Genomic DNA, 24,588 nt, shown 5'->3' on the forward strand with positions numbered 1-24,588 from the left:
GCCACCCAGGCGCCCCTATGCTACATGGTTCTTGAGGAATAGTGTACTGGTAAGCCAGCAACTTACATAAACACCCACCACAGCCTATTTCAAGCCACCAATGGTTTAACAATCAGTTTGCAAAATTCCTAAAAATTTAACGATCAGCTCTTGCTGGGTGAACTGGCTCCAGCACCCCCACTGAATCCGTGCAGGGTCTTGCAGGGGTAAAGCTTAGACGCGAGTGGCTGCTTGATGCTGAAAACCACAACCTCCTCCCCTTTCACATGACAGCTCTCATTTTACAGGTAGATACACACCAGAAAGTAGCCAGAAAGTGCAAAGCAGTTTATTAACTGTGATGTGGTAAAGATATCAAGAGGTACAACGTCTGTGCACATGGCCCAACGGTGCACACTCTCCCGCAAAACAAAACAAAACAAAACAAAACAACAAAAAAAACCACTGTGAAATGCAGCGGTTAACAACAGTCCAAAGCAGGAATCGAACGAATGGAGGTGCCTCTTCTGGCAGCGAAGTTTCCAGTTGTGCAATTAAATGACAGTCTTGGTCCGCTCTCCGGGGGTCTTCCCGGCTCCCTTTTAGAACCGTAACTGAGTGACACGACAGAACGTTCAGATCGAGGATTTGGCCTCCGGACATTCTCCTTAAACAGGAACATTCAACATTCCCTCTTGAAACACCAGCGCACGATTTGGGAGTTGCGGAGACCTAGTACCTTCTCCACGCAGCCTGGGGCAAGGGGACCCGTGGGAAACACAAAGCATTTCATAAATTCACATTCGCTAACGGAATTGAGAGCTCAATGCACGAAACTTGTAAGATAGTGCAGCCACGAGGAAAGCCTCCGGCAGCCAAAGAAAAATTCTGAAAGGCTTTTAACCCCCTCTGAAGCTTTCAGAATTCAATTCCCTTTCTAGACAAGGCTGGTCTTCATTCGATGTGCTCTGCATACAGAGCAGCGAAAAGAAAACGAGAGAGAGGGAGAATAGCACCTTAGAAGGTATTAAAAAGAGTACGTTTAAAAAAAAAAAGTTATCTTTCTTCCATCTTTAAAAAAAAAAGGAACTGCTTTTTGCTCCTTTTGGGGGTGGGGGGAAGGCTGTAACCCAGACCTCAATGTAAGAGATAAAGAAGAACGCTGACAGAAGCCTTATGACTGGTGTGACCATAAACCCACGGAGACGACTAAATCCCCAGTCTACTCTCTTACCACGAAGGATGCTGTTGTTTGGTCACTTAAAAAGAAAGGGACTTGTTCAAATCACAATCGAGGCTACAAAATAACATGACCAAGTGGTCACACAGCACCGTTTACCTACAGTGACAAGCTTACTACAACTGGATTAATCCTCATAACACACCTGAAAGGAAATTACAAGAAACCCCAGACAAACCCGGTTCCTCAATTCATGAAATGCGGTTTTAACTGGGTTCCTGTCACATCATCTCTTTCTCAGACCCACAAAAAGTCTACCCCACAATTGGGTCTCTATCTTCAAATCTCCCAGAACCCAAATTATTTACTCTTGTTGCTCAAATATGTTTTCCCCTCTCTGCTGTGGTGTCAGAGTGTCTGTCACCAGGCTGGCCCCAGACAACCATATACTTGACAAACAGCCCAAGACTCTGAGGCTCAACCACTGGAAATAAACAGTCAATGTGTCTTTGCCTCTTTCACTTCCTTACGTGACCAGAGGTAAATCGTAATATCTGTTAATGAACCAGACTCTCTTATGTATGGACTAGATTAACAAAAGAGGCCAGGCCAAACCCATATCATAATTCTTAAAGGCTTTACTGATGACTTCCAGAACTAATGACCCAAAATTTTAAACATAAATCTGGGCAAAGTGATTTTTTGTGTAACATATGGGGCGTATTAGGCTATAATATGGAAACCTCCCTAGCCACCTAGTGAAGAACCATGGGAAAACAAAACAAAACAAAACAAAAAACAAAGATGGGAGGAGGGAGGATAATTTTTGTCTCTCATAATCGAGAAGTGAACTCTATCGCTCTTTTACAGAAGACTATACTATCAGCCCTTCCGGACATGTCACACGTATTACTTAATGGCTTGTAGAAAATCCCATGTAAATTAAAATTTGAAATCAGTTGCTGCAGGAAAATGGAGGAAGCTGACATAAGGTACTGAGAGAATAGAAATGAGAAGTATAGACTATAGAGAAGTATAGACCTCACTTCCTTATGTCAAATACGACATAAACAAAAACAGTTTGCAAATGCCTTGGTTCACTCATATTTGGCGCATTTTAGAACTCAAAAAAGTTCTGAAGAATAACAAAGGTCAAAAGATGATTTCCGATAAACATAAGCCTCGTTAAAGTAAATCCAACATATGAACTCTGGAGTGGCATTTGTTAAAAAAAAAAAAAAAAAAAAAAAGATGATTTCCTTGCAAATAACTGATAAAATATTCTATACATTTCGCCACAAAAAAAAAAACCTTTCGAAGCTGCACCTAGCAACACAAAAGAAAGGGGTCCCTCTACGTCACCGTTCCTTTCCTTAATTGGACACTGACGACACTTTAATACTTTAAAAGCCCAGTCAAAGCAAACCATGGGCTCCGGGCCCTACCGACTCTACGGAAATTAGAGTTCCGAGTCACCCAAACACAACGGACGATGTCATTAAACCAATGAGTACATGCTGTGCGCTGATCCGCAGCTGAAAACATTCACGGAGCAAATGCCAAAGAATACTTATCCCAAACATCTCGTCTCGTCGCACATCTGGACACTACAAGCTCCATTTCATTTTTTAAAAATATTTTGGCCTCAGCGGTGTGGCCAACATTTAGGATTTTCCCTCAAGTAACCAGAAGAAAGCACGTAACACGTTCAAGGGCAAAGGCAAAAACAAAAAGTTTCTTTCTATTCAGGAAGAGAATTCCTTCATTCAATTAGAGCATAAGTTATTAGAAGGGGTAGGTAGGAGTTTCTTCTGGGAGTTCTTGAACAGTTCATAAATATAAAAAGAACAGTTGTTCAATAAATAAATGGTTCCTAACGTCTCTACGGATGGCTTCCAGAATCCTCCGGCACAGCGATCCAAGCAGCTTCGATTCTCTGAGAGGCTTTAGCTGCCAGTGGGACGGGATATTTTCTATCAGGTGACTCTTCTTACATCATGAAGCCTTTCATCAATATGTCTCTTCATAGTCTGAATCCTGGAGGGAAAGAAAAGCAGCTGTGGTGTTTATATGAAGTATAATGCCACTGACACCACACCAGGTGTAGTTCAGAGCTTAGACGAAGACCACATTCTAGGACCCCCTCAGATGGAGCTCAGCGTGGGGCGACATTAACGGTGAAATTAACGTCATCGACACACCTACATCCCCATGAAATGTCACAGGACTTCAACATATTTCGTGTCTTTGGGGCTAATTTCTGTCTTGAGACCCTAGTGGTTCCCTTTTCCGTGGCGGATATTCTTTAAAACCTCAACACGCAGGAAAAGGCGCCTGTCTGCAGCAGAACACGCGGGACCATAGTGAGGAGTTGCGGCTTCTGGGTTTCTCTGAGCGCCAACCCCAGCTCCGCCCCTTGCTGGCTGTGTGAACTTTAAAGTTATTTAACGGTCTCTAAGCCTCAGTTTCCTTATTTGTAAAATGAGGGTAATAAAAATACTCATAGACACCTCATAGAAAGGCTATGAGAATTGAATGAGACAGTGTATGGAAATCACTTAGCCCTGTGCCTAACACTGTCAGTGCTGTTAAAGATTGGCTACTGGTACCATTATTTTCATTCTTTTTTTTTTTTTTTCAACGTTTATTTATTTTTGGGACAGAGAGAGACAGAGCATGAACAGGGGAGGGGCAGAGAGAGGGAGACACAGAATCGGAAACAGGCTCCAGGCTCTGAGCCATCAGCCCAGAGCCCGACGCGGGGCCCGAACTCACGGACCGCGAGATCGTGACCTGGCTGAAGTCGGACGCTTAACCGACTGCGCCACCCAGGCGCCCCACCATTATTTTCATTCTTACTCTTATTGTTTATTTTTAAACATATATATATTTTTTTAATGCTTACTTATTTTTCAGAGAGAGAGACAGAATGTGGGCGGGGGAGGGACAGAGAGAGAGGGAGACACAGAATCCGAAGCAGGCTCCAGGCTCTGAGCTGTCAGCATAGAGCCCCACGCAGGGCTCGAACTCATGAACAGCAAGATCATGACCCGAGCTGAAGTCGGACCCTTAGCCCCTGAGCCACCCAGGCGCCCCTCACTCTTATTATTTACATTTGTATTCATTACCTCTAACCTCAAGTGGCCCATTAGAACTACCTGGCAGACCACATTTCTCTAGGCCATTCATTTTCCTGGATTACTGTTCCATAGCCTTCCCTCCTTCCCCAAACCTCCCTCCAGCACCTCCAGCACCTACTCCTCACTTTGTTGTCAGCTGACCACCTTGCTTTCTCCCCACATTGGGAATAGAGTAGTCGGCAGGGAAGCTTCGCAAGCTCCCATCACCGTATGCGCCCACTCACCTGCATCGGGGCCCAACTGTGTGGTCTTCCTTACTATTCTTATGGGTCTGCTCTCCCCGCCTTTATTTAAGGCCAGCATCCCCGCTTGTCCACTGCATCCTGGAGTTACTCCAGCAACCTCCTCTCTCCCTCCTGCAGCATCATTTTTCCCTTTTCTACTGAATCGTTCCCATCACATACACACGTGCCTTAATTTCTCTCATCTTCAACAGAAAGGTAACCCTTGAAACACATCTCCCTGCTACCTATTGCCCTCTTTCTCTGCACCTCTTCACAGCAAAACTCCTTGCAAGAGCTGTTTACACCCACTGTCGCCAATGTCTCTCGTCGTGTTCTTTCTTGACCTTGCCCTGGTCGGGCTTTCTTCCCCGCCAACCCCGCGGAAGCTGCTTCTGCCGAGGTCACCAACGGCCCCCACACCACCAGACCGGCCAGTAATCAACCCTCAGCTCTCATTTTACTTGACCTGACTCAGCAACTGACACAGCTGATCACTTTCTTTTCCCTGAAACTCAAGCTTCACTGGGCTCCCAGGATAGCAAACCCTCCTGGTTTTCTCCTAGCTCGCTGGACATTCCTTCTCAGACTCCTCTACCAATTCTTCTTCCTTTGCCAAGTCTATCCATCTTGGAGAGCTCCAGGGCTCTGGCCTACATCTAATCTACCTTTTCTATCTATTCCACCAGTTGCTAAAGTCAAGAACCAGGGAATTAAGTATCCCTGACTCCTCATTCTTTCCCATATACATGAAATATGTATATAAATCCTTCTGGCTTCACCTTCAAACTATAATCAGAACACAACCACTTCTTACCACCCTGGTTCAAACCAGTACCATCTTCTCTCACCTGCATCATTGCTAAGGTCTCTTAGCTGGGCTTTCTGACTGTCAGGGTCCCCTGACCATGGTCCTACCTCTTGTCAATACAGAAGCCGGGATGACCCTTTGCAAACAGACATCAGTTCACGGTTCTGCTCTTCTCAAAAACCTCTAGCGCATCCCATTTCATTAAGAATAAACGGCCAGATCATTCCCATCACCTGCAATGTTCTATAAGATTGAGCATTCTCTCTCTGATACCAATGAATACAATTCTTCACCTTGCTTGCTTTGTTCCTGCCACGCTGGCTTCCTGGCTATTCCTAGAACATGCCAATCATGCCCCCCCCCCCCAGAGCCTTTGCACCTACCATTTCTTCTGCCCAAAATGCTCCTCCAGAACAGCTATATGGCTTCCTATCTGCTTCTTTTAGGTGTCTGCTCAAATATCATTTCAGTGATGATGATATCCCCGGCCACCCTATGTAATATCATACCGCCTTCCAGCCATCCCGTCTCCCTTCCCTATTTTATTTTTCTCTATAGCATTGAGGACCATCTGATATACCATATGTTCACTTATGTTTAAAAGATTCATTAGTTACTGTTTGTACCCCAATTTATGAGAAAGTGACATTTCAGTTGTGTCTTGGAGTTATCTTTCTTTCTTTCTTTCCTTTCTTGTTTTTTAAGTAATCTCTACACCAATGTGGGGCTTGAAACCACAACCTCGTGATTAAGAGTCCCGTGCTCTACGGACTGAGCCAGCCAGGCTCCCCGAGAATGAGCGTTTTCTAGGCATGGAAAAGAATGTAAGCTATGTGAGGGCAGAGATTTTTGTCAGTATTGTTCACTCGTGCTTCCTAAGTACACAGAATCCTATCTGGCACATGTCAGATGCTCACTAAATAACCGCTGAATGAATTAATATCTGAAAGCTGGATGAAAACCCTCTTACTTTGTGTCATCAAAGTACTCAAACTCCGAAGGGTTATAACTAGGTCCTCTTCAATGGCACTGTCCCTCGCCTTACCCATCACACTCAAGTCTGAAAACGAGAGGAACAAAAGAACGCTGCAGTCATCTGGCCAAGGGCTGAGCTTGGCGATGAGTACAAAGAGAACTCCAGCTTAAACCCGGCAATGACAGGTATGTTTCATATTAGATCGTAAGTTGCTTTTGACCTGTTTCCAATTGCACCACATCAGAGAGTCTTTCCTCCTAGGACCCTGGGACAGCCGCACGAGCCAACCAATCACGGCAAGAGCTTAAAAGGCGAGGGGTGACAGCCTTTTGAAATTTAAATCAAAACTCTGGCCTTCTGACAGGGGTACTTCCTATTGATGAAGCCACAAGTCACCCAAAAGGTTGTATCGCGCTGATTCCCCGGGGGAAAAACTGACACACAGCAGGAAAGTTCAATTCAGGACTCTGAGTCCGACCAGACAAAATCTGCTAGTGTGACCCGGTGGCTGAAAGCACCCATCTTACAGGGTGTTCGCTGTCAGTTGGCACAGTTCTACATGGTCCCTTCCCTAACCTAAGGACATCGCTCTATGCCCATGAGACAGAAAACAAAATAATGGTTAGAATCGGCAGGGGTCAGGGCGCCTGAGTGGCTCCGTCGGTTAAGCATCCAACTCTTGATCTCAGTTCAGGTATTGATCTCAGGGCTGTGAGGTCAAACCCCGTGTTAGGCCCTGCACTGAGCATGGAGCCTACTTAAAAAAAAAAAAAAAAAAAAATCAGTAGGGGTCCCCTGAGACCGAAACGCTTTAAGGGAAGACCTTGCCTTGGATCTATCCAAGCATCCTCTGCTGCCTCTGGGAGCAAGCGTCCCCGTAAGTCAGCAGGAAGAAGGAGCGTGAAGAACAAACCAAGAAATGGCACGGGCTTACCAGGCACTCGGCGCAACGAACACAAAGCCTCGCCATGCAGTCGTCCGCCTCCTCCTGGTCAGTGCTGGAGAAAAAGGACAAACCAGATCTGAACAATGACTGTCCTTGGCACAGTAGAGCAGTTAAGCACGCCGCTGTTGAAGTCAGACAGGTGGCATTTTAAATTCCAGTTCTGCCACTTACTAGCAGGGTGACTAGGCAGGTGACTTAAGCTCTGGGATAAAAAATAACCACATGTAAAACACGTCCCACAGTGCCTGACACATAGGAAGTGCCCAATAAATAGGGGTTGTTCCCAATCGTTCATTTAGAAACGAATGTATGAGCCACCACGGATGAGCCATTGTGCTGAGCTGGGGGTACAGACATAAATAAAACACTGCCCCTTAAAGAGCTCACAATCTCATGGGTGTGTGAAACCTGTTGAAACTTAATGAGTACTTTATGACACGATGTAATAAAATGTTTCAGTCCTTAAGGTCAAACTGCTATGGCAGCAAAGAGGAGGGAGTGGCCTACTCTCCGGGGTGGGGGGGAGGGGGACGACTCAGGGACACTCACGAGAAGGAGACACTTCATCTGTGTCTTCTGGTAGGACAAGGAAGAATTTTCCAGGCAAACAAGAGAGGGAAGGAGAGGATTCCAAGTGAGAGAAAAGCATGTGGGGGGAAAAAAAAAACTTGAGGGTATACAGTGTGTTCAGAGAAGCAAATAAGCTCAATGCAGCTGGTAGGTGGAGTGAAAGAGAAGAAATGTCAGGAAACAATGTGACCTAAGGAGGAGGCTTGTTACATTGTGCTTAGAAATAGACATTTTAGTATTTCTACCAAGAGCTCATTACCTTTTTACCGGTCCCACAGATTCCTTGGAAAGGGCCCTGTCTCTCCTGTGAAATAATGCACACGCATGAACGTGCCCGCACACACACACACACACACACACACAGAACATTTTAGACCCTCCCCAGGTAAGCGTTCCCTCCCAACGTTAGGAACCCCTGGTATAGACAATGGAGAATGAAAAGGGTTTTCATGCAGACTCTGTCACCTTTTTTTTAGCAGATTTATTCTTAGAGAAAATACTGGATCATGCCTGCTCACTGGTAACATGACGTTTCATAAATGTGATTGGATAATCACAATCCCATTAGCCCCTCAGAGCATCTGCTGACCAAGAACAGATCTTGCTGCTTTAAATCGGTTTTTGCCGTCTGAGGCTATTATTCTTAAGGCCTTCCTCACTGCTTAGGCATTTTCTGTCGGGAGACATCAGCTTGGTGTCGAAACAAGAAGGGAAAAATAACCGACTTGTTGGAATTTCCTGGTAAGTTGGAAGGAATGTGATCTCCTTGGGGATGTATACGCAGAACCATAGCAGAGTCTACTCTGATTTCCAAAGGAGAGAGTAGGACCATACTGTTCACCCCTCCACCTCTCTCTCCGAATTAATATCCACCAGTTTCACCTCCAACCTTCCCTCTGGTACTCCTCGGCAGAACTAAACTTGGCCTGGGAAGAAGGAAAGGCGTGGATTCAGATCTCTGGGTACTGTCCACAAAGCACAGCTCCGAAAAAGAAAGGGACAGGCTACTCAGGGCTCCAGCCGGACTTACTCATCTGACACCTCAATAGACGACTTCTTGTAGCCAGACTTGTTCCTCTTCTTCAGCCCAGCTGATTTCCTCCCCATCCTCACCAGCAGCAGGACAACCACCACGGCTGAGGGGACGAAGACAAGGACGGAGAGGAGGGCCACAGAGGAGAGCATGATGCCAAACCCTAGATGGGGGGGAAAGGAAAGGTGAGAGGGTGGGACGCGCAAAAGGGCCTCCTTTGACATGAGAAAGCTTTTACTTTTGCTCGTGTATTTATTTATTTTTTTTAATGTTTATTTATTTTTGAGACACAGGCAGAGAGAGAGGGAGACGCAGAATCTGAAGCGGGCTCTGGGCTCGGAGCTGTCAGCACAGGACTCCACGCGGGGCCCGAACCCACGAACCGCGAGATCGTGACCTGAGCTGAAGTCAGGCGCTCAACCAACAGCCACCCAGGTGCTCCTGCTCTTGTATTTCTTCTGATTACAACAGGAATAAATTCATGGTAGAAGGGGTAGAAAGTACACAAAGGTACAAAAAGAATAAAAACGTAGCCACGGTCCCACTCCCTAGGATTAACGCATTGGTATCTACCCGTCCAGTGCTTTCTTGGAGTATGTGGGTAAGGGAGGAGAGTGCACATTTTTAGAAGTATGGATCATATTTTACAGACTGTTTCCAGACCCCTCTTTTAGGTACCATATAATAAATGTTTCTCGGGTCATTAAAAATTCCTTCTGGGTGTTATTTTTTAATGGCAGCATAGTATTCTAGCACACTGAGTCATTTGTTGAACCAGGATTGGAATGCTAGACATTCAAATTGTTTCCAATTCCTTGAATCTACAAGTTACTTTATGATGATCATCTTTGTACATAAATCTTCATATTTACCTCTATTTCTTTAAGATAAAATTTTACATGGTATTACTGGATCAAGGGGCACACAGACTCATACTACCAAACTGTCTTCCAAAAACACTATACTACTTTCTACTGCAGCCAGCAGCATGAGCGTGACTGGATCTTTGAAACCTTGAGTTACCATCTTTTTTTTTTTTTTTAATTTTTTGTTTTTAAAGTTTATTTATTTTTGAGACAGAGAGAGACAGAGCATGAACGGGGGAGGGGTAGAGAGAGAGGGAGACACAGAATCAGAAGCAGGCTCCAGGCTCTGAGCCATCAGCCCAGAGCCCGACGCGGGGCTCAAACTCGCGGACCGCGAGATCGTGACCTGAGCTGAAGTCAGACGCTTAACCGACTGAGCCACCCAGGCGCCCCTAAACCTTGAGTTACCATCTTAACAAAAGAAAGAAGAGGGGCGCCTGGGTGGCTCAGTCCCTTAAGCATCCGACTTTGACTCAGGTCACAATCTCACAGTTTGTGGGTTCGAGTCCTGCGCTGGGCTCTGTGTTGACAGCTCAGAGCCTGGAACCTGCTTCAGATTCTGTGTCTCTCCCTCTCTCTGCCCCTCCCCAGCTCATGCTCTGTCTCTCAAAAATGAATAAATGTTAAAAAAAAAATTTTTTTTTTTTAAAGAAAGAGAGGGAGAAGGGAAAGGAAGGGAGACAGACAGACAGATTTGAGAAAGACCTGTGAAATGATAGGCCATCTATAACGAACCACAATGCCGTTCTGTATCTCTAGGTCTTTGGCTCCAATCCAACTGAGGATTAGAATGGCCACTCAGGAGTCACCAGGGAATAATGTCGAAAAAAAAAAAAGGTCAGTCCTTAACCTACTTTCCTTGGGTTTCACACCAAAAGGAAACTGCTGCCCTTTCCAACATAAAAGAAGTATGCTGCCCCCCTCGTTAGAGGGGGCACCCTTTCAAGACACGGGCAAGAACACGGCCTCACAACTGAGGGCGCAAACGGACTAGGGAAATCAAATGACCTATCTTGCACACAGGTAACAAGCCCCCCTTTACGGAGGGGTTTGCCATGCATCCCACAAGACCTCTGGTCACCTGAAGTTAAAATAAAAGAGATTCACGGGGAAACTAGAACAACAATTGAATGACAACTGCAGGTTGCAAAGTAAAGATTAAGAAATTCATCCTAAGAGACAATTAGCATGGCAGAAGTCCCCACTGACTGACTGGCTCACAAAGACAGGTAGTTTAGCTTGTCCCTGACCACCCGGGCAAGCGCCACAGGAGGCACAAAGCCCCGTAGCAGGTTGGCGGCAGTTAGCTTACCCCTCTCTGTGACTGTTAGCTCTGTCACGGGAATGTTATGGTGCACGTCTGGGGGATTCTTCACGGCACAGCTGAATGTCCCATTGTCCTTGAGGGTAGGGTTGCTGATGCTTATAGACGCATCCCCTCTGTACACATCTCCAGCCCAGGAAATTCGATCCCGAAACGTGCCTGCTGTGGTTGGATACTGGAAAGACTGATAATGAAAAATCTAAGAAAAGCAAACACCAGAAGGAAAGAAAGTTCATTTCCAAACTGCAGGGACAATGTAAAGCTCAGTAGGTCCAAAACAAAATGCAAATGCATGATGGGTTTTCTCGGTTGGACTTTTTTTTTTTTTTTTTATGTTTTGTTCACCTCCATCCTATTTTTTTATTTTTATTTTTTTATTTTCATGTTTTGTTCACCTCCCTCCTATAGGCTAAAAGAAAAGTTAATACAACTTATCAGGAAAAGGCCTGACAAAAGAGTCCCAGAATCCTAACTCTCAAAGCTCTTCCAAATTCTCCCTGAAGTCCTAAGGCAGTAGTTCTCAACTGGGTGGGGGCAACTGGGGCCTCCAGGAGACATCTGGCAATATCTGGAGACATTTTTGGTTGTCACAGGTGGGGAGACTGCCACTGGCATCTAGTGGGTGGAGGTCAAGGAATACTGATAAAAATCCTACAGTGTGCCATGTAGGCCCCCACAACAAAGAATTATCCAGCGCAAAATGTCAGTAGTACCAAAGCTGAGAAACCCTTCTTTTTTTTTTTTTAATAACTTTTTTTTTTTTTTTTTTGAGACAGAGAGAGACAGAGCATGAGCAGGGGAGGAGCAGAGAGAGAGGGAGACACAGAATCCAAGGCAGGCTCCAGGCTCTGAGCTGTCGGCACAGAGCCCGACGCGGGGCTCAAACTCGCGAACCGTGAGATCACGACCTGAGCCAAAGTCGGACGCTTAACCGACTGAGCCACCCAGGCACCCCAGGGAAACCCTACTCTAAAGTCGCAGCTAATTATTTGTATACCACCTTATGGTTTGCAAATGATTCCCATAGATTTACTCACTTGAGTGTCATAACAACGGTGAACTATCCATGGGGCTGGTACAACTATTCCAAATTTATAGAAAGGGAAACGAGTCCAAAAACTAAGCGAGCTACTCAAAGGCACACAGCTAGTAAGTGGGCAAGGGAAGGTACTTGTTCATTCTCAAATATTCTCTTATGATATAGTCAAGCGTCTCTCAAGTTATCTTGGCAATTAATACAAACCCACCCCAAGTCGAATACGTGATCAGTACTCAATGAATGTCTGTTGAATCAAAATGACATTGCTTCAGATCAATTATCAGACACTTTGTCACCAAACGCACCTCAGTATATGTCTGGTGGTGGGCCAGGCAAGTACTACAGTACAATATGATCTTTCTCTCTTATGCAACGTTTCAAGGCCTTCCTCTTTATCTGTTTACTTGGTACCTTCCCATTTGCAAGCACTCAATTGCCCAATTTTGAAGAGCAACTTCCCGGAGAAGATGCTGAATCACTTCTCAGTTCCATTATCCATGTATCCATTCGACAAATATTTACGGCACCCCTACTATGCGCTAGGCACTGGGTTAAGCAAAAGGATGTAGTGAGAGCCAAACAGGCATAGTCAGTCCCTGCTGTCATGAATCTTCCGGTCTAAGGGGGAAATTCAGATAGGAAGAAATAATAACGTGTGTGACGAGCGCCATGAGACAGGAGGGAGGGAGGGAGCACCCGGCTGTCTCGGTCGGTGGATCAGCGACTCTTGATCTCGAGCCCCACTTTGGGTGTAGAGATTACTTAAAAATCAAATCTTGAAAACAAACAAAGAGGGAGGTGAAGAATGCCGACCACTGATCATCAGCATCTCTGTAAAAGGGCTTGAAGCTCCTCACTGACAAAACAAATCCTGCTGTGTATCTCTAAGATTAATCCAACCTGTAAGTTCCACGTTAAACTGGTGACTCTCTAATACTCGCTAACCGATTACTCAGAATCCTGACTGACTTGGCCTGGACTGCGACATCATGTAACGGGGCTTTAAAAGTCCACTGAGGGGCGCCTGGGTGGCGCAGTCGGTTAAACGTCCGACTTCAGCCAGGTCACAATCTCGCGGTCTGTGAGTTCGAGCCCCGCGTCAGGCTCTGGGCTGATGGCTCAGAGCCTGGAGCCTGTTTCCAATTCTGTGTCTCCCTCTCTCTCTGCCCCTCCCCCGTTCATGCTCTGTCTCTCTCTGTCCCAAAAATAAATAAACGTTGAAAAAAAAAATTTTTTAAAAGTCCACTGATTCCAGGGGGCACCTGGTGGCTCAGTCGTTTGAGCGGCTGACTTCGACTCAGGTCAGGATCTCACGGTTCGTGAGTTCGAGCCCCGCGTCGGGCTCTGTGCCGACAGCTCAGAGCCTGGAGCCTGCTCCGGATTCTGTGTCTCCCTCCCTCTCTGCCCCTTCCCCACTAGCACTTTGTCTCTCTCAAATAAATAAATAAGCGTTTTTAATAAATAAATAAATAAATAAATAAATAAATAAATAAAGGTCCACTGATTCCAATGCAGGTGAGCTTGCTGGCTTTCTAATCAGTCTCACAGAAAAAACAGCACCATATGAGAACTGTTATTTGCATTTAAGGTTTCTGACCCAAGAAGATTCCCACTGCTTGCTCTGTCCTGCTTTTGGCCAAGGAGGCAGAGCCAAATAAGGCCAGCTATAGTTTTCCGATAACTCAAAACAAAATGAACTGTTTTAAGGAAGAGAGACCAGGAATAGCTCCCTTCACTGCAGCCCCCTACCTGGTTCCAAGCTGGGTGGCTCTCAATAATGGGTCCTAAAACAAAACCCAAACCTTATATATTAAGATCAAAGAGAAAGTTTCCCAGGGAAGAACACAGTATAAACAAACTAGGGATACTTTTGAAAATACAGCTATGACATTTGCATCCTCGATAGCATCTATCCTGAACAAAGGATGCTGCTGGAAGCATAAAGAGAAAGCGTTTTTTAATAGCATTGCAATCTCCAATTAGACATCAACAATGGGATCTGGGCCATAAATGTGTGTTATATGTGTGTATAAAGTATATTGCTTCTAACGTTGCAAGGCCATCTGTCACCAACAGCATCTGTCATCAACACGAGGTGCCACCATCCCCTTTGAAGGGAACTATATAAATCAGTGCAGATGTTTACATGCTAGGACACGGTGCCAAGATAAATCTACTGAGTACAGATACACAAACAGATACACCCATTGAGACAACCTCATGCCACAGGAAATGAGCAGCTTTATGAGACAGGATGTCTATGACTGGGACCGATAGAAGTTTTTCTAGCCAGCAGTCCTGGAGATACTCGTGGTAGTACTTGGAATCTGAAAATAAGCTAGGAAAACATGCAAAAAGAAACAACAAACGGGAAACAAAAGTGAACCACATTTCCTCTGAGTTTCTGGCAATTTTTTTTTCCTATATAGCGTATTTACAAAATCCTCCCATAGAAGAATAAAAAGCCGTATGTGACCAAATGGATGCCATATAGGACAGAAGCTTATCTTTGATTCTAAGATGAGAAGGTCTAAGGGGGGCCTGGGACTTGGAGTAAAAGGACTCCAGAGCTGTGGGTCGGGTCACAGAAGACTCAAAGAAGTTTCCTCAAGAGGAAATACTCACGGATTCAGTACGACTGCTGCTGGGGGGTCGGTACGTCCAGTCTATGGTGAGTTTGTCAGTGATAGATGAAGTCGACCTGAAGGTGCATTTCAACTTGATCTTCTCTCCAACGTAACCCCGGACATGCGCATCCGCTTTAATCTCCAAGGAAAGGGCGATGTAAACACCTAATCAGAGCAAAGCCCAAACATTTTAAAGCTATGCAGCTGGGCGGGATATACAGATGTGAGTGAACAGTGCGGAGACACTATCATTTTCAGGGCTCTCGGAGTAACAAATGTCTTGTCAGGCAGGCCCAAAAGGCCAAGGAGCAGATATCTGCGTTAACCAAGGAGAGTATTTTTGTCAGTTTACGATATTCAGTCACAGCATGAATGCTTGGGTAAAAATCTGAAACCTAAACACCATCTAAAACCTAAAAAATCTAAAACACCAGCATCTTTCCAAAGACAGACTGTGGTCAAATGAAGTACAAACAAGTCGGTCTGCCCACAGCAGCTGAAAGGCAACGCCACTCACTCCCCCTCGACACACACACATCCGCCCCACCCCCACTCCCCGCCGGGAATTATGGCAGCTGTTGTGGTCGAAGGGACTTATCCCCAAGTACAGCACAGTTGTAACCCAAAGCTACCGCTGTCTCGACCACCAGCAAAATGAGAACAGGAAACAAGAATAGGGCATTTTGTTTCAAAGAATTTTAGAAAGCTGCTCCGAGGTTCTATCTGGTTGTATTTTATTCTTCCCTCCGGTTAATGAATCCCACATCCATTAAACGTAAATCATGGGGGAAGAAAACAGAACTATTTAATGCATTCTGAAATGTAAAAATAAAGGGGCACCTGGATGGCTCAGTCGGGTAAGCGTCTGACTTGGGCTCAGGTCATGATCTCACTCTTCATGAGTTGGAGCCCCCGTGTTGGGCTCTGTGCCGACAGCTCAGAGCCTGGAGCCTGCTTCGGGGTCTGTGTCTCCCTCTCTCTCTGCCCCTCCCCCGTTCACCCTCAGTCTCTCTCTGACCCTCAAGAATGAATAAACGTTTAAAAAAAAAAAAAAAAAAACAAGATTTTAAAATGTAAAAATAAGATATCGTTTCTAAACCCTCCAGAGATTGAACTCTTTCCAAAACTGGCTCAGATATCCAAATCCGGCATCCCAGTTCCCCCGGGAAGAGCTTCCGCTTTCCTCTGACCCATCCCCTCCGCGTTCAGCGAACGCAGAGGAGAAATTTATCTTCCACCAGGGAGTCATTTTTTAGGAAAGTCACCCGCACTTTGTTTTCACTGCTTCCTTCTCCACTGCAACAAGCCATGATTCTTTCGGCAGGCCAAAGGCGGAACGGAGCTGCAAGGTTTCAGAAGAGCGCAAACCCACACACCAATCTGAAAACCAGCAGGCCCTCCGGTCGAGGCAAACCCCAGCTGAATTACTTGCTCGCCCTGTGGTCTTAGCAAGTTACTTTAGTCTTCAGTTTCTCACCCTGGTGGGCATGAGAATAACAGCGCTGGCCTCAGTAGGTCACTGCGAGGAATAAATGAGTGAAAATAGGTGTAACACTGGAAAGCCTGCCTACCCCTGAATAAGCACCCCGTGCATGCTAGATGGCTTCAACCTTATTATGGCCACCTCTTCGGTTCTGCCTACACTCTCTCAACCCTGCCCGTCACAGACCCAGCTATGAGTCATCAACGCCTTCACCTCTGTCTGCTTTGAATCATTTTTCTTGCTCTTCTCAAGATAATCTAGTCTGTTCGCATTCCTCTTAAAAGGAGGAGACCAAGGCTGAGCTCACAACTCGAATGAGATCTGACCCATCTCAAAGATAAGGATTACTTCTGTTTCCTCCATCGCATGCACTCTGGCTTTGCCATGCTAGATCTGTCGTTCCTTCTATGACTTTGCAAATGATGCTCCTCTGCCCCAAAAGCCTTCATCCCTCAGCCCCTACTCTCTCCTAAGCCCTCACTCCCGATCCACCTTACTCATTACTCAAGAACAAGCTCAAAAACTGGGAGCTGGAGGGGCACCTCAGTCAGTTGAGCATCCAACCTCGGCTCAGGTCATGATCTCACGGTTCGTGGGTTTGACCCCCGCGTCGGGCTCTGGGCTGACAGCTCCGAGCCTGGAGCCTGCTTCGGATTCTGTGTCTCCCTCTCTCTCTGCCCCTCCCCCACTCGCGCTCTGTCTCCCTTTGTCTCTCAAAAATAAATAAATGTAAAAAAGAATTTTTTTTTTAAGTGGGAGCTGAAAATGGATGGATAATCTACACTCTCCCCATACTACTCCTTTATCCTAAAACGTAAGTACAGTCGAGAGATTTGAAAAGCATGGATTTAGAATTAGATAGACCTGGACCTCCGTTCTAGCCCAGCTACTTTCTAGCTGTAAGATTTGGATCACAGTTGCCTAACCTACTCAAGCTTCAGTTTCCTCACTTGGTAAATGGAAGAGCGACAAGGCCTACTTCCTTGGATCACTGCTAGGATCTAGTAAGATTAAATAAGATAACACAAAAATGCTTAGCATAGCATCTGAAATAGAATCTTTCAATAAATGTTAGCTGTTGTTATTAAATGAACACCACAAACATTCAAAAACCTTCAATAATTCCTTCTTGAGCTGTAGAATAAAATCCAAACAGTGAACAGCCTGGCCCCAAACTTCTGCTACACCACCCACTTACCCGTCCCGTCCATCCCCTCCACCATGCCCAGAATATCCACCATTTCCCAAATTTACTAGGTCCTTTCACGCCACTGTGCCTCTCTTCGAATGTGGCATTGTCCGGAAGGCTCTCCCCATTCTTACCAATCCTGCCTGTGTGTACCACCCCCACAGTGCTCACACACCTTCAAGACCCTGTCCAAATAGCAGCCCCCTCTGTGATGCCTTCCCAGATTCATCTGGGTGCAGTTGACTGCTCTTTCTTCACTGTTTTCATAACAAACAGTACATAATGCTCCTCAGGTACATATACTGTTGATTGCCCTCAATTTATAAAGACTATTTCCCCTGTTCGTGAGCACCTTGAAGGCAAAAATTCAGAGGGAAGGGAGCAGACACAGACTGAGAGAAAGAGGTGGACAGGTCACCAGAAATTCTAGTATAGGAACCAAGTGTGCTCATTAGTCACGCAGTCTCTTCCGCTCCCCCTTTTTTACAGTATTTCCAACATTCTTAAGTCCTCTACACCCTTCTCTTTCCAGTGCACCCATTCAGGAAAAGCTCAGCCCAAGACGACCTCCTAGGCTGTGGCTGGTGTACGGTAAAGGAGAAAAATCACACAACTGCACAGATAGTTACCATGAGAAATTCACGGATTCCACCCATAGCTGAGCCCTTAACGAAGCAGCCTTGATCAGCTCCTCTTTCGGATTCCTCACACCTTTGCCATTCTCACCATCCTCTATGCAACCTCCAAATCCCTCTTTCTCAGACGAAAACGTTTCCTCTTACTTTTTTTCAAGAAATGTGAGGCTTTACAAACTGCCCAGCCACGCATTTTCCTGCATCTACACCCACCCATACTTTCAGTCTGAAAGGGTGTGGTATCCCTTTTCCTATGCAAGGCCATCCTCTTTGGTCCTGCCTTGGAGCCCTCCCCTCCAAGCCCTGCTTCAGCAGACAAACCCTCTCTACTATCTTCCACCTCTTCCTTTCCGGAGGGCCCTCTCCCCCCTCAGCCTCTTCGTTTCAACACAAAGAAGTCTCTCCCATCCTTAAAAATGGGTAGACAAATAACAATAAAACAAAATAATAATGATCTTCCCTTAACCCCATGATACTATGTGTTACCAGCTACTGCCCTCTCTTTCGTTTCTAAGCCAAGTTGGTGAAAGAGTAGTATACACCTGGCATCTCCGTTTCCCCCCTTCCCATTCACTTCTGGACCCCTATAGCAGAATCCAGACTCCACTACCATTTCTGGTAAAGAGCATCATGTTCTAAAACTGGAAAAACTCCAATAGGTACCCTTCTATCCTGATTTTATTGGATCTCTCTAAAGCAGTGACTGCTTGCTCCTAGACCTTCTCCATCCCAAGGCTTTCTTGACAATACACTTATTCACTCACTCACTCTTCAAACATATAGTAATTGAGCATCCATTTGTGTGCTACCCTCTGAGCCTGGAATTAAACATGAGCAAAATAAATATGCTCCCTATTTTGGAGCTTAAAATACATCAAAAGTTCAACATATCAATCAAATCAATCATAAAGACAAACGTATAACCACAAAACCTGGCAAGTACTCTGAAGCAAAGACCAAGAGAGTAGCAGAAATGCAGCTATTAAGGTAGGGGAGCAGGGAGTGGTTAATGAAAGCTTCCCTGAAAAAGTTGCTTTTTGAGTTGAGCTCTGAAGGAAGGGTGACAAAGTGAGGAGAGGGAGAGCATTCCCGGTAGAGAATACAACATATGCAAAGGTCCTGTGCCAAGTAGGAACACAGGCAGCCAAGGAACCGAAAGGAAGGCAAACAGCATGAGAGAAAGGGAGATGTGGATGGGTGGTAAGCAGGTCATACAGAACCTTAAAGATTTGGGTCCTTATTCTTAGAGTAGTGGGAAGCCATGGAAAACAGTTAAATGTGGGACTGAGTGAAAAAAAGACATGATGAGGTTTTCATTTTTAAAAGATCACTCTAGGGAAGACACCGAGGAGGAGTCAAGAGTAAATATAAGGAGATTACTTAGAAAACTACTCCAACAGCCAAGTGAAAAATAAAGCTTGAACTAAGACGGTGGTAGTGGACATGGAAAGACCCAGGAAGACCATACTTACAAAGTAAAATCAGTAAGGATTGGTGGCAGACTGGTTGTGGAATGTTAGGGAAACAGAGTATCAAGGACGGTTCCCAGGTTTCTGACTTGGTGATACCCATTCACTGACACAAGAAAGACTAGAGAAGGGAAGGGGAGAAAGCGTTAGCTTGATGTCGGATAAGTTTAATGGGCCTTTGAGATAGCCAAGAGATAATGTCAGTGGACAGTTGGTGTAGAGTGAGGGTCGGCAAACTATGGCCCACTGGCCAAATCTAACGTACGATGACTCTTTGTAAATAAAGTTTTATTAGAACACAGCCACATTTATTCATTTAGATATTGTCTAGGGCTGCTTTTGTGCTACTCAAGCCGAGGTGAGCAGTTGCAACAGAGACCTATGGCCCACAAAGCCTAAAATATTTATCCTCTATCCTTTTACAAAAGTTTGCCGGCCCTGGTTTAGAGCAAAGAAGAAATATGTGAGTTACAGTTATAAGTCAGAATCTCCTTAATGTCCCTCCAGCCCTCCAGCCAACACTCCACACTGATTGTGTCACACACACACACACACACACACACACACTCTCCACATGTGATTTAAGTTAACCCAAAGTATACGTCTCAAAAAATTTGCTGGAAAGTTATTTAAAGACTCTATGCCTTATTCATGTTCCTCTCTCTGTCTGGAATTTACTTACTCCCTATCTCTAACTACTACTTCTCCTTCTCCTCCTCCTTCTTCTTTTTTTAAGTTTATTTATTTATTTGGGGCTGGGGGGGTGGAGAGAGAGAGAGAGAGAGAGAGAGAGAGAGAGAATCATCAGGGGAGGGGCAGGGAAGCGGGGGAGGGGGAGTGCAGACAAAGGATCAGAAGCAGGCTCCACACTGACAGCACAGAGGGCTCAAACTCAGGAACCATGAGATCATGACCTGAGCCAAAGTCGGATGCTTAACCCACTGAGCCACCCAGGTGCCCCTCAACTTCTTTCAAGATTGAACTTCGGTGGCACACCCAGGAAGTCTTCCCTGTAACCTCATGGCTGATTAAGGGCATCTCTTCTGTGCTCCCACAGTTTCTTGCACATTTCTCTCTTAATACCAGACTCTAAAATTATCTATTGGCTTGTCTGTCTTCTGCAATAGAGGCTGAGCTCATCAAAACAGAACCTAGGGCATTGTGGATGCTCAATACTACTCAACTGAACCAAATCAACACAGTTTCCTTTTTATGAAACAAAAATTCTTGCCAAACAAGCATAAAACCTACAAGTTCTGGGCAAGTTTTGGTTACTGAATTAGAGTAAGTACCCCATTAATAAGTCTACCAACAACCAATTTCTTGTTAATATATCTTAACTCCGTATTCATTAGCATGATTTCACCGCAAAGTTATCAATATGTAAAGTCGCTTTACTGAAATCTAAATATTGGATAAGTGGGTCTTAAGTATATAGAGAAAAGTAAGATCCATGGATGAACTAAACTAATGTACCTGTCTCTCCCTTGCAGGGAGAAGGGATAATGACCAGAAGGAAGTATAAGGAAGGCTTCTGGAGTACCAGTGACACTTTAAATCCTGACTTAGGTGCCAGTTACCCAGGTATGTTTAGTTTCTAAAAATTAGTTTCTAAAAATTTAGTTTCTAAAAATTTAGTTTCTAAAAATTAAAAGTATGTTACAATCAATAGATGTAAAATAATTTGTCTACTCTACCCAAAAAATAAAATAAAATAAAATAAAATAATCCACTGTTACATTCATTCAGAAATTTTCATCTCTACCCAAAAAATAAAATAAAATAAAATAAAATAATCCACTGTTACATTCATTCAGAAATTTTCATCCTAAACCCAATGTATTTAGGGATATTTATATTTTCTCCTGAGTAAAAAAGCATTCTTGCCAAGTCAAAATAGCCAACAATAGAAATATAACCATTAACAAGTTTTTTTTTTTTTTAATCTGGGAGGAAAATAAGAATATCACACTGAAACATATGTAATTTTATGCACAGAAGGAAAGAAAAGAATATGACAAAACAAAACTCCAAGTTTTACACACTCAATTTCCCGGAATACAAAGCTGTCAACGTTTGTTTCATAAAAGTGCACACTTAAATGGAGAAAAGTGTAAGAACCCTAGGCTGCCTAAACTATCGTTTCCATGTACTTGACAACTGATATAACGGGACTATGTTTACAAATTGGAGAATTCAAACAAGCTAATCATTTAATGGGTCCTATCTTTGAAGGGGAAAAGCAGATAAACACTGGTGTGAAACAGATTCCAAAAAATGGGTGAACTTTGAAAACATGCTAAGTGAAAAAACCTAGCCACAAAGGAATATATATTGTATGATTCTATTTATGTGAAATGTCCAGAATAGGCAAATCATAGCAGTAGAAAGTAGATTGGTGTCTGCCCCGGGGCGGGGGAAGGGAGGAATGGGGAGTGACTTAATGCATATGGAGTTTCTCTTTGGGGTGATGAAAACATTCTAAAGTTGATTATGGCGGTGATTGCACAAGTCTGTGAACACCCTAAAAAACACTCAATTGGACCTTTTAAATGGGTAAATTGTATGGCATGTGAATTCTATCTGAATAAAGCTATGTTGAACTTATTTATTTTGAGAGACAGCGAGAGACAGAGCGTGGAGGGGCAGAGAGGAAGAGAGAGAGAGAATCCCAAGCAGTCTCCATGTGGAGCCCCCACACGGGGGCTCAAACCCACGAACCAAACCAAGAGATCATGGCCTGAGCCAAAGTCAGCTCTAAAAACAAAAGACAGGGACACCTGGATGGCTCAGTCAGTTAAGCATCTGACTCTTGGTTTCAGCTCAGGTCATGATCTCAGTGTTCAGGGGTTCCAGGGGCTCTGGGCTAACAGGGCAGAGACTGCTTGGGATTCTCTGTCTCCCTCTCTCTCTCTCTGCCCATCCCCTGCTTTCTCTCTCTCTCAAAAATAAATAAATAAACATTAAAAAATAAAATAAAAGACAAAGATAAATCAATTCAAGTACATACAGGTCACAAACTTTTAAGTTTGAATTATTTGGTCTGCTATAATTGATGGATGCTTTTCTATGTGAAATGACATCAAGTTTACGAAACCACTCATCATTTCTAGATTTTTTTTTTCTCAATAGGACGACTTTTGAATATCTGGGGGATGGGGACAGATGAAACTAGGCTTACAGTAGGTCAGTCTACATATTATATTGCAAAATAATTTAGCTGAAAAACTGGACACCTGTGATGACACAGAGAGCTGGGAGGGACCAAGGAGTGTGCTGGCAACATGGATATTAGTCATCAAATAAATAAAAACTTCCTGGCCTTACATGCTAAGATTTAGAACTGATGTCTTTATGTTAAAGCCCCCCTTCAGAAATTCCCTCTTAACCACAGGGAAATTTTATGAAATTAACAATTCACTCTGATCTATTAACATACGACTTCCTGAGAAGACACACACACACACACACACAAATGCAGGACATAATGGCACCCTAAAACGAAGGCAATTAGGTTGGGCTGAAATGTATGCAATTTGAAAATTGCATCAAAGCAAAATGTATCCACATCCTTAGAACCCGCCATAGCGTGAATACTGCGCTTCTGATATTGGTTAATAGATTAAAATGTTAACAGGAAAGGTATGCCCTTTCTTGTAGTTTAAAAATGTCGTTAAAATGCTCCAGCAGTGGCTTTTCCTCAACCAAATGCCTCTCCAGCGTTAACGAAATCACAGCACATCCCTTCTGTGACCAATACCCATTTTACTTCCTAGTCCCTGACAACCACCTACAAAAAACAAACGTGCCAACAGTTACGACTTTCTGTCCCCAAACTACTGAGCACTAGAACTGCCCCATCCTAATCAGGGCACACAGCCCACAAAACCACAGCAGGGTCAACCGCTGATAAGTCATCACAGGATAGGACGGGGTGCCCCCGAAGCCAGAGCCCTCCGTGGTTCTATGAAGTCGTGCCAGCACCACAATACAAAGCGAGTCACGCAAAGGGTCCGTCGTCCCCAGCGCTCAGGAAAAGCAATGATAGGCTGCTCAGTGGGTGGCGAATACTGGAAGAGAGCGGCCTCCCCACACCCTCACATTTCCTGCATTGCCAGAAGCCATGTGGGGGCTTTCCTGAGACCCCCCCCCACACCGGAACCGGAAAACCGACCATCTTCCCTAACCCCCCGGCCGGAAGTTGGGGGAACCAGCCGGCGCACTCACCCTGGAAGAGCAGGACGCCCAGCAGTGGGAGCAGAGCGCAGCCACGGCCTCCACCCGCTCCGCTCTGCTGCATCCCGACAGCTCTCTGGATGCTTGCACACCTTGTTTACAGCTCCCGGTAACCACACAGGTGATACCGGAAGTGACGTCAGGGCGGGAGGTCGCGAGAACGCTTCAAATGGCGATTCGAGGTTGCCATAGGAACGTGGCATCTTTCCAGGGCCACACCTGGAACTTGCTCCGACAAGCGATTCTTTTAAGTTTCGAGTAAGAATTAATTACTCCCTGTTGCTTGACGGTGAAGTAAGCCACCGACTTTGGGAAAATTACAATTTATTTGTGTGGGATTCTGCAGTACTAAATAGTCTCGATTCTGCGACTCTCTTCCAGAGGTCTTTAAATAGGTTTCTAGAGTTTTGGTTAGGAGAGATCTAGGAGATCGTACAGCATCAGTCAATAAATATGTATTAGGCCTTCATGATAAATGTGTATCTCAAGTGTCTTTAGTGCCTGGGTTTTTATGTGTTGCTGTTCGAAAGCCAGCTAAGTGCCTACGTAAATTGGGTGTTTATTAAACTGCCGTTCAAGGTGGCAATGATGAAATCAGTACAACATGTAATAGAGGGGGAAAGGAACTGGATTTGTGTATCTTTGGGTGGGAAAAGTGAGAAAGTAATGTTTTCACCGTGCTGGAAGCTCTGCGATGGTGTCACATTCTTCTAAGAGACGGGATGGTACCCTGCTACAATTGTTGGTCAACCTATTCTCCTGGAATCTGCGTGTTTAGTGAAATCAAGAGAAGAACAAAAGTCCATGTTTCAGCTTTTGGGAAGGCTTAATAACTTTTCATTTTTCAGTTCCCATTCCGTTACT

The 24,588-nt window shown here is 44.8% G+C and overlaps 1 protein-coding gene and 1 long non-coding RNA gene across 5 annotated transcripts; one reads left to right on the top strand and one right to left on the bottom strand.

Annotated features, from left to right (window-relative positions):
* Positions 1–306: 306 nt before the first annotated feature.
* On the bottom strand, positions 307–23,788 carry MPZL3 (myelin protein zero like 3). 4 transcript variants are annotated; one of them, XR_006960511.1, is made up of 7 exons: positions 23,716–23,788; positions 14,711–14,877; positions 11,035–11,245; positions 8,854–9,019; positions 8,289–8,749; positions 7,242–7,455; positions 3,162–3,196 (listed from the first exon to the last, which is right to left on the bottom strand). XR_006960511.1 is itself a non-coding variant. In XM_047070297.1 (6 exons), exons 1-6 carry the CDS (start codon positions 23,786–23,788, stop codon positions 3,170–3,172), a joined length of 708 nt encoding a protein of 235 aa, XP_046926253.1. In that variant the 3' UTR covers positions 307–3,169. The 4 variants fall into 4 exon arrangements, 1 of the variants encoding a protein (XP_046926253.1); XR_006960512.1 differs by having other exon boundaries at positions 3,177–3,196; positions 7,242–7,305; XM_047070297.1 differs by lacking the exon at positions 8,289–8,749 and having other exon boundaries at positions 307–3,196; positions 7,242–7,305.
* Positions 9,251–21,284, top strand: LOC124504778 (uncharacterized). Its single transcript, XR_006960513.1, has 4 exons — positions 9,251–9,291; positions 10,482–10,559; positions 14,515–14,756; positions 20,982–21,284. It is a non-coding gene; the product is annotated as an uncharacterized LOC124504778 (long non-coding RNA).
* Positions 23,789–24,588: the final 800 nt, after the last annotated feature.

This window comes from Lynx rufus, unplaced genomic scaffold, assembly GCF_022079265.1.
Source record: "Lynx rufus isolate CCGP_SWC_20201006 ecotype Redwood Valley unplaced genomic scaffold, mLynRuf1.p SCAF_9, whole genome shotgun sequence".
NCBI classification, from domain to species: Eukaryota; Metazoa; Chordata; class Mammalia; order Carnivora; family Felidae; genus Lynx; species Lynx rufus.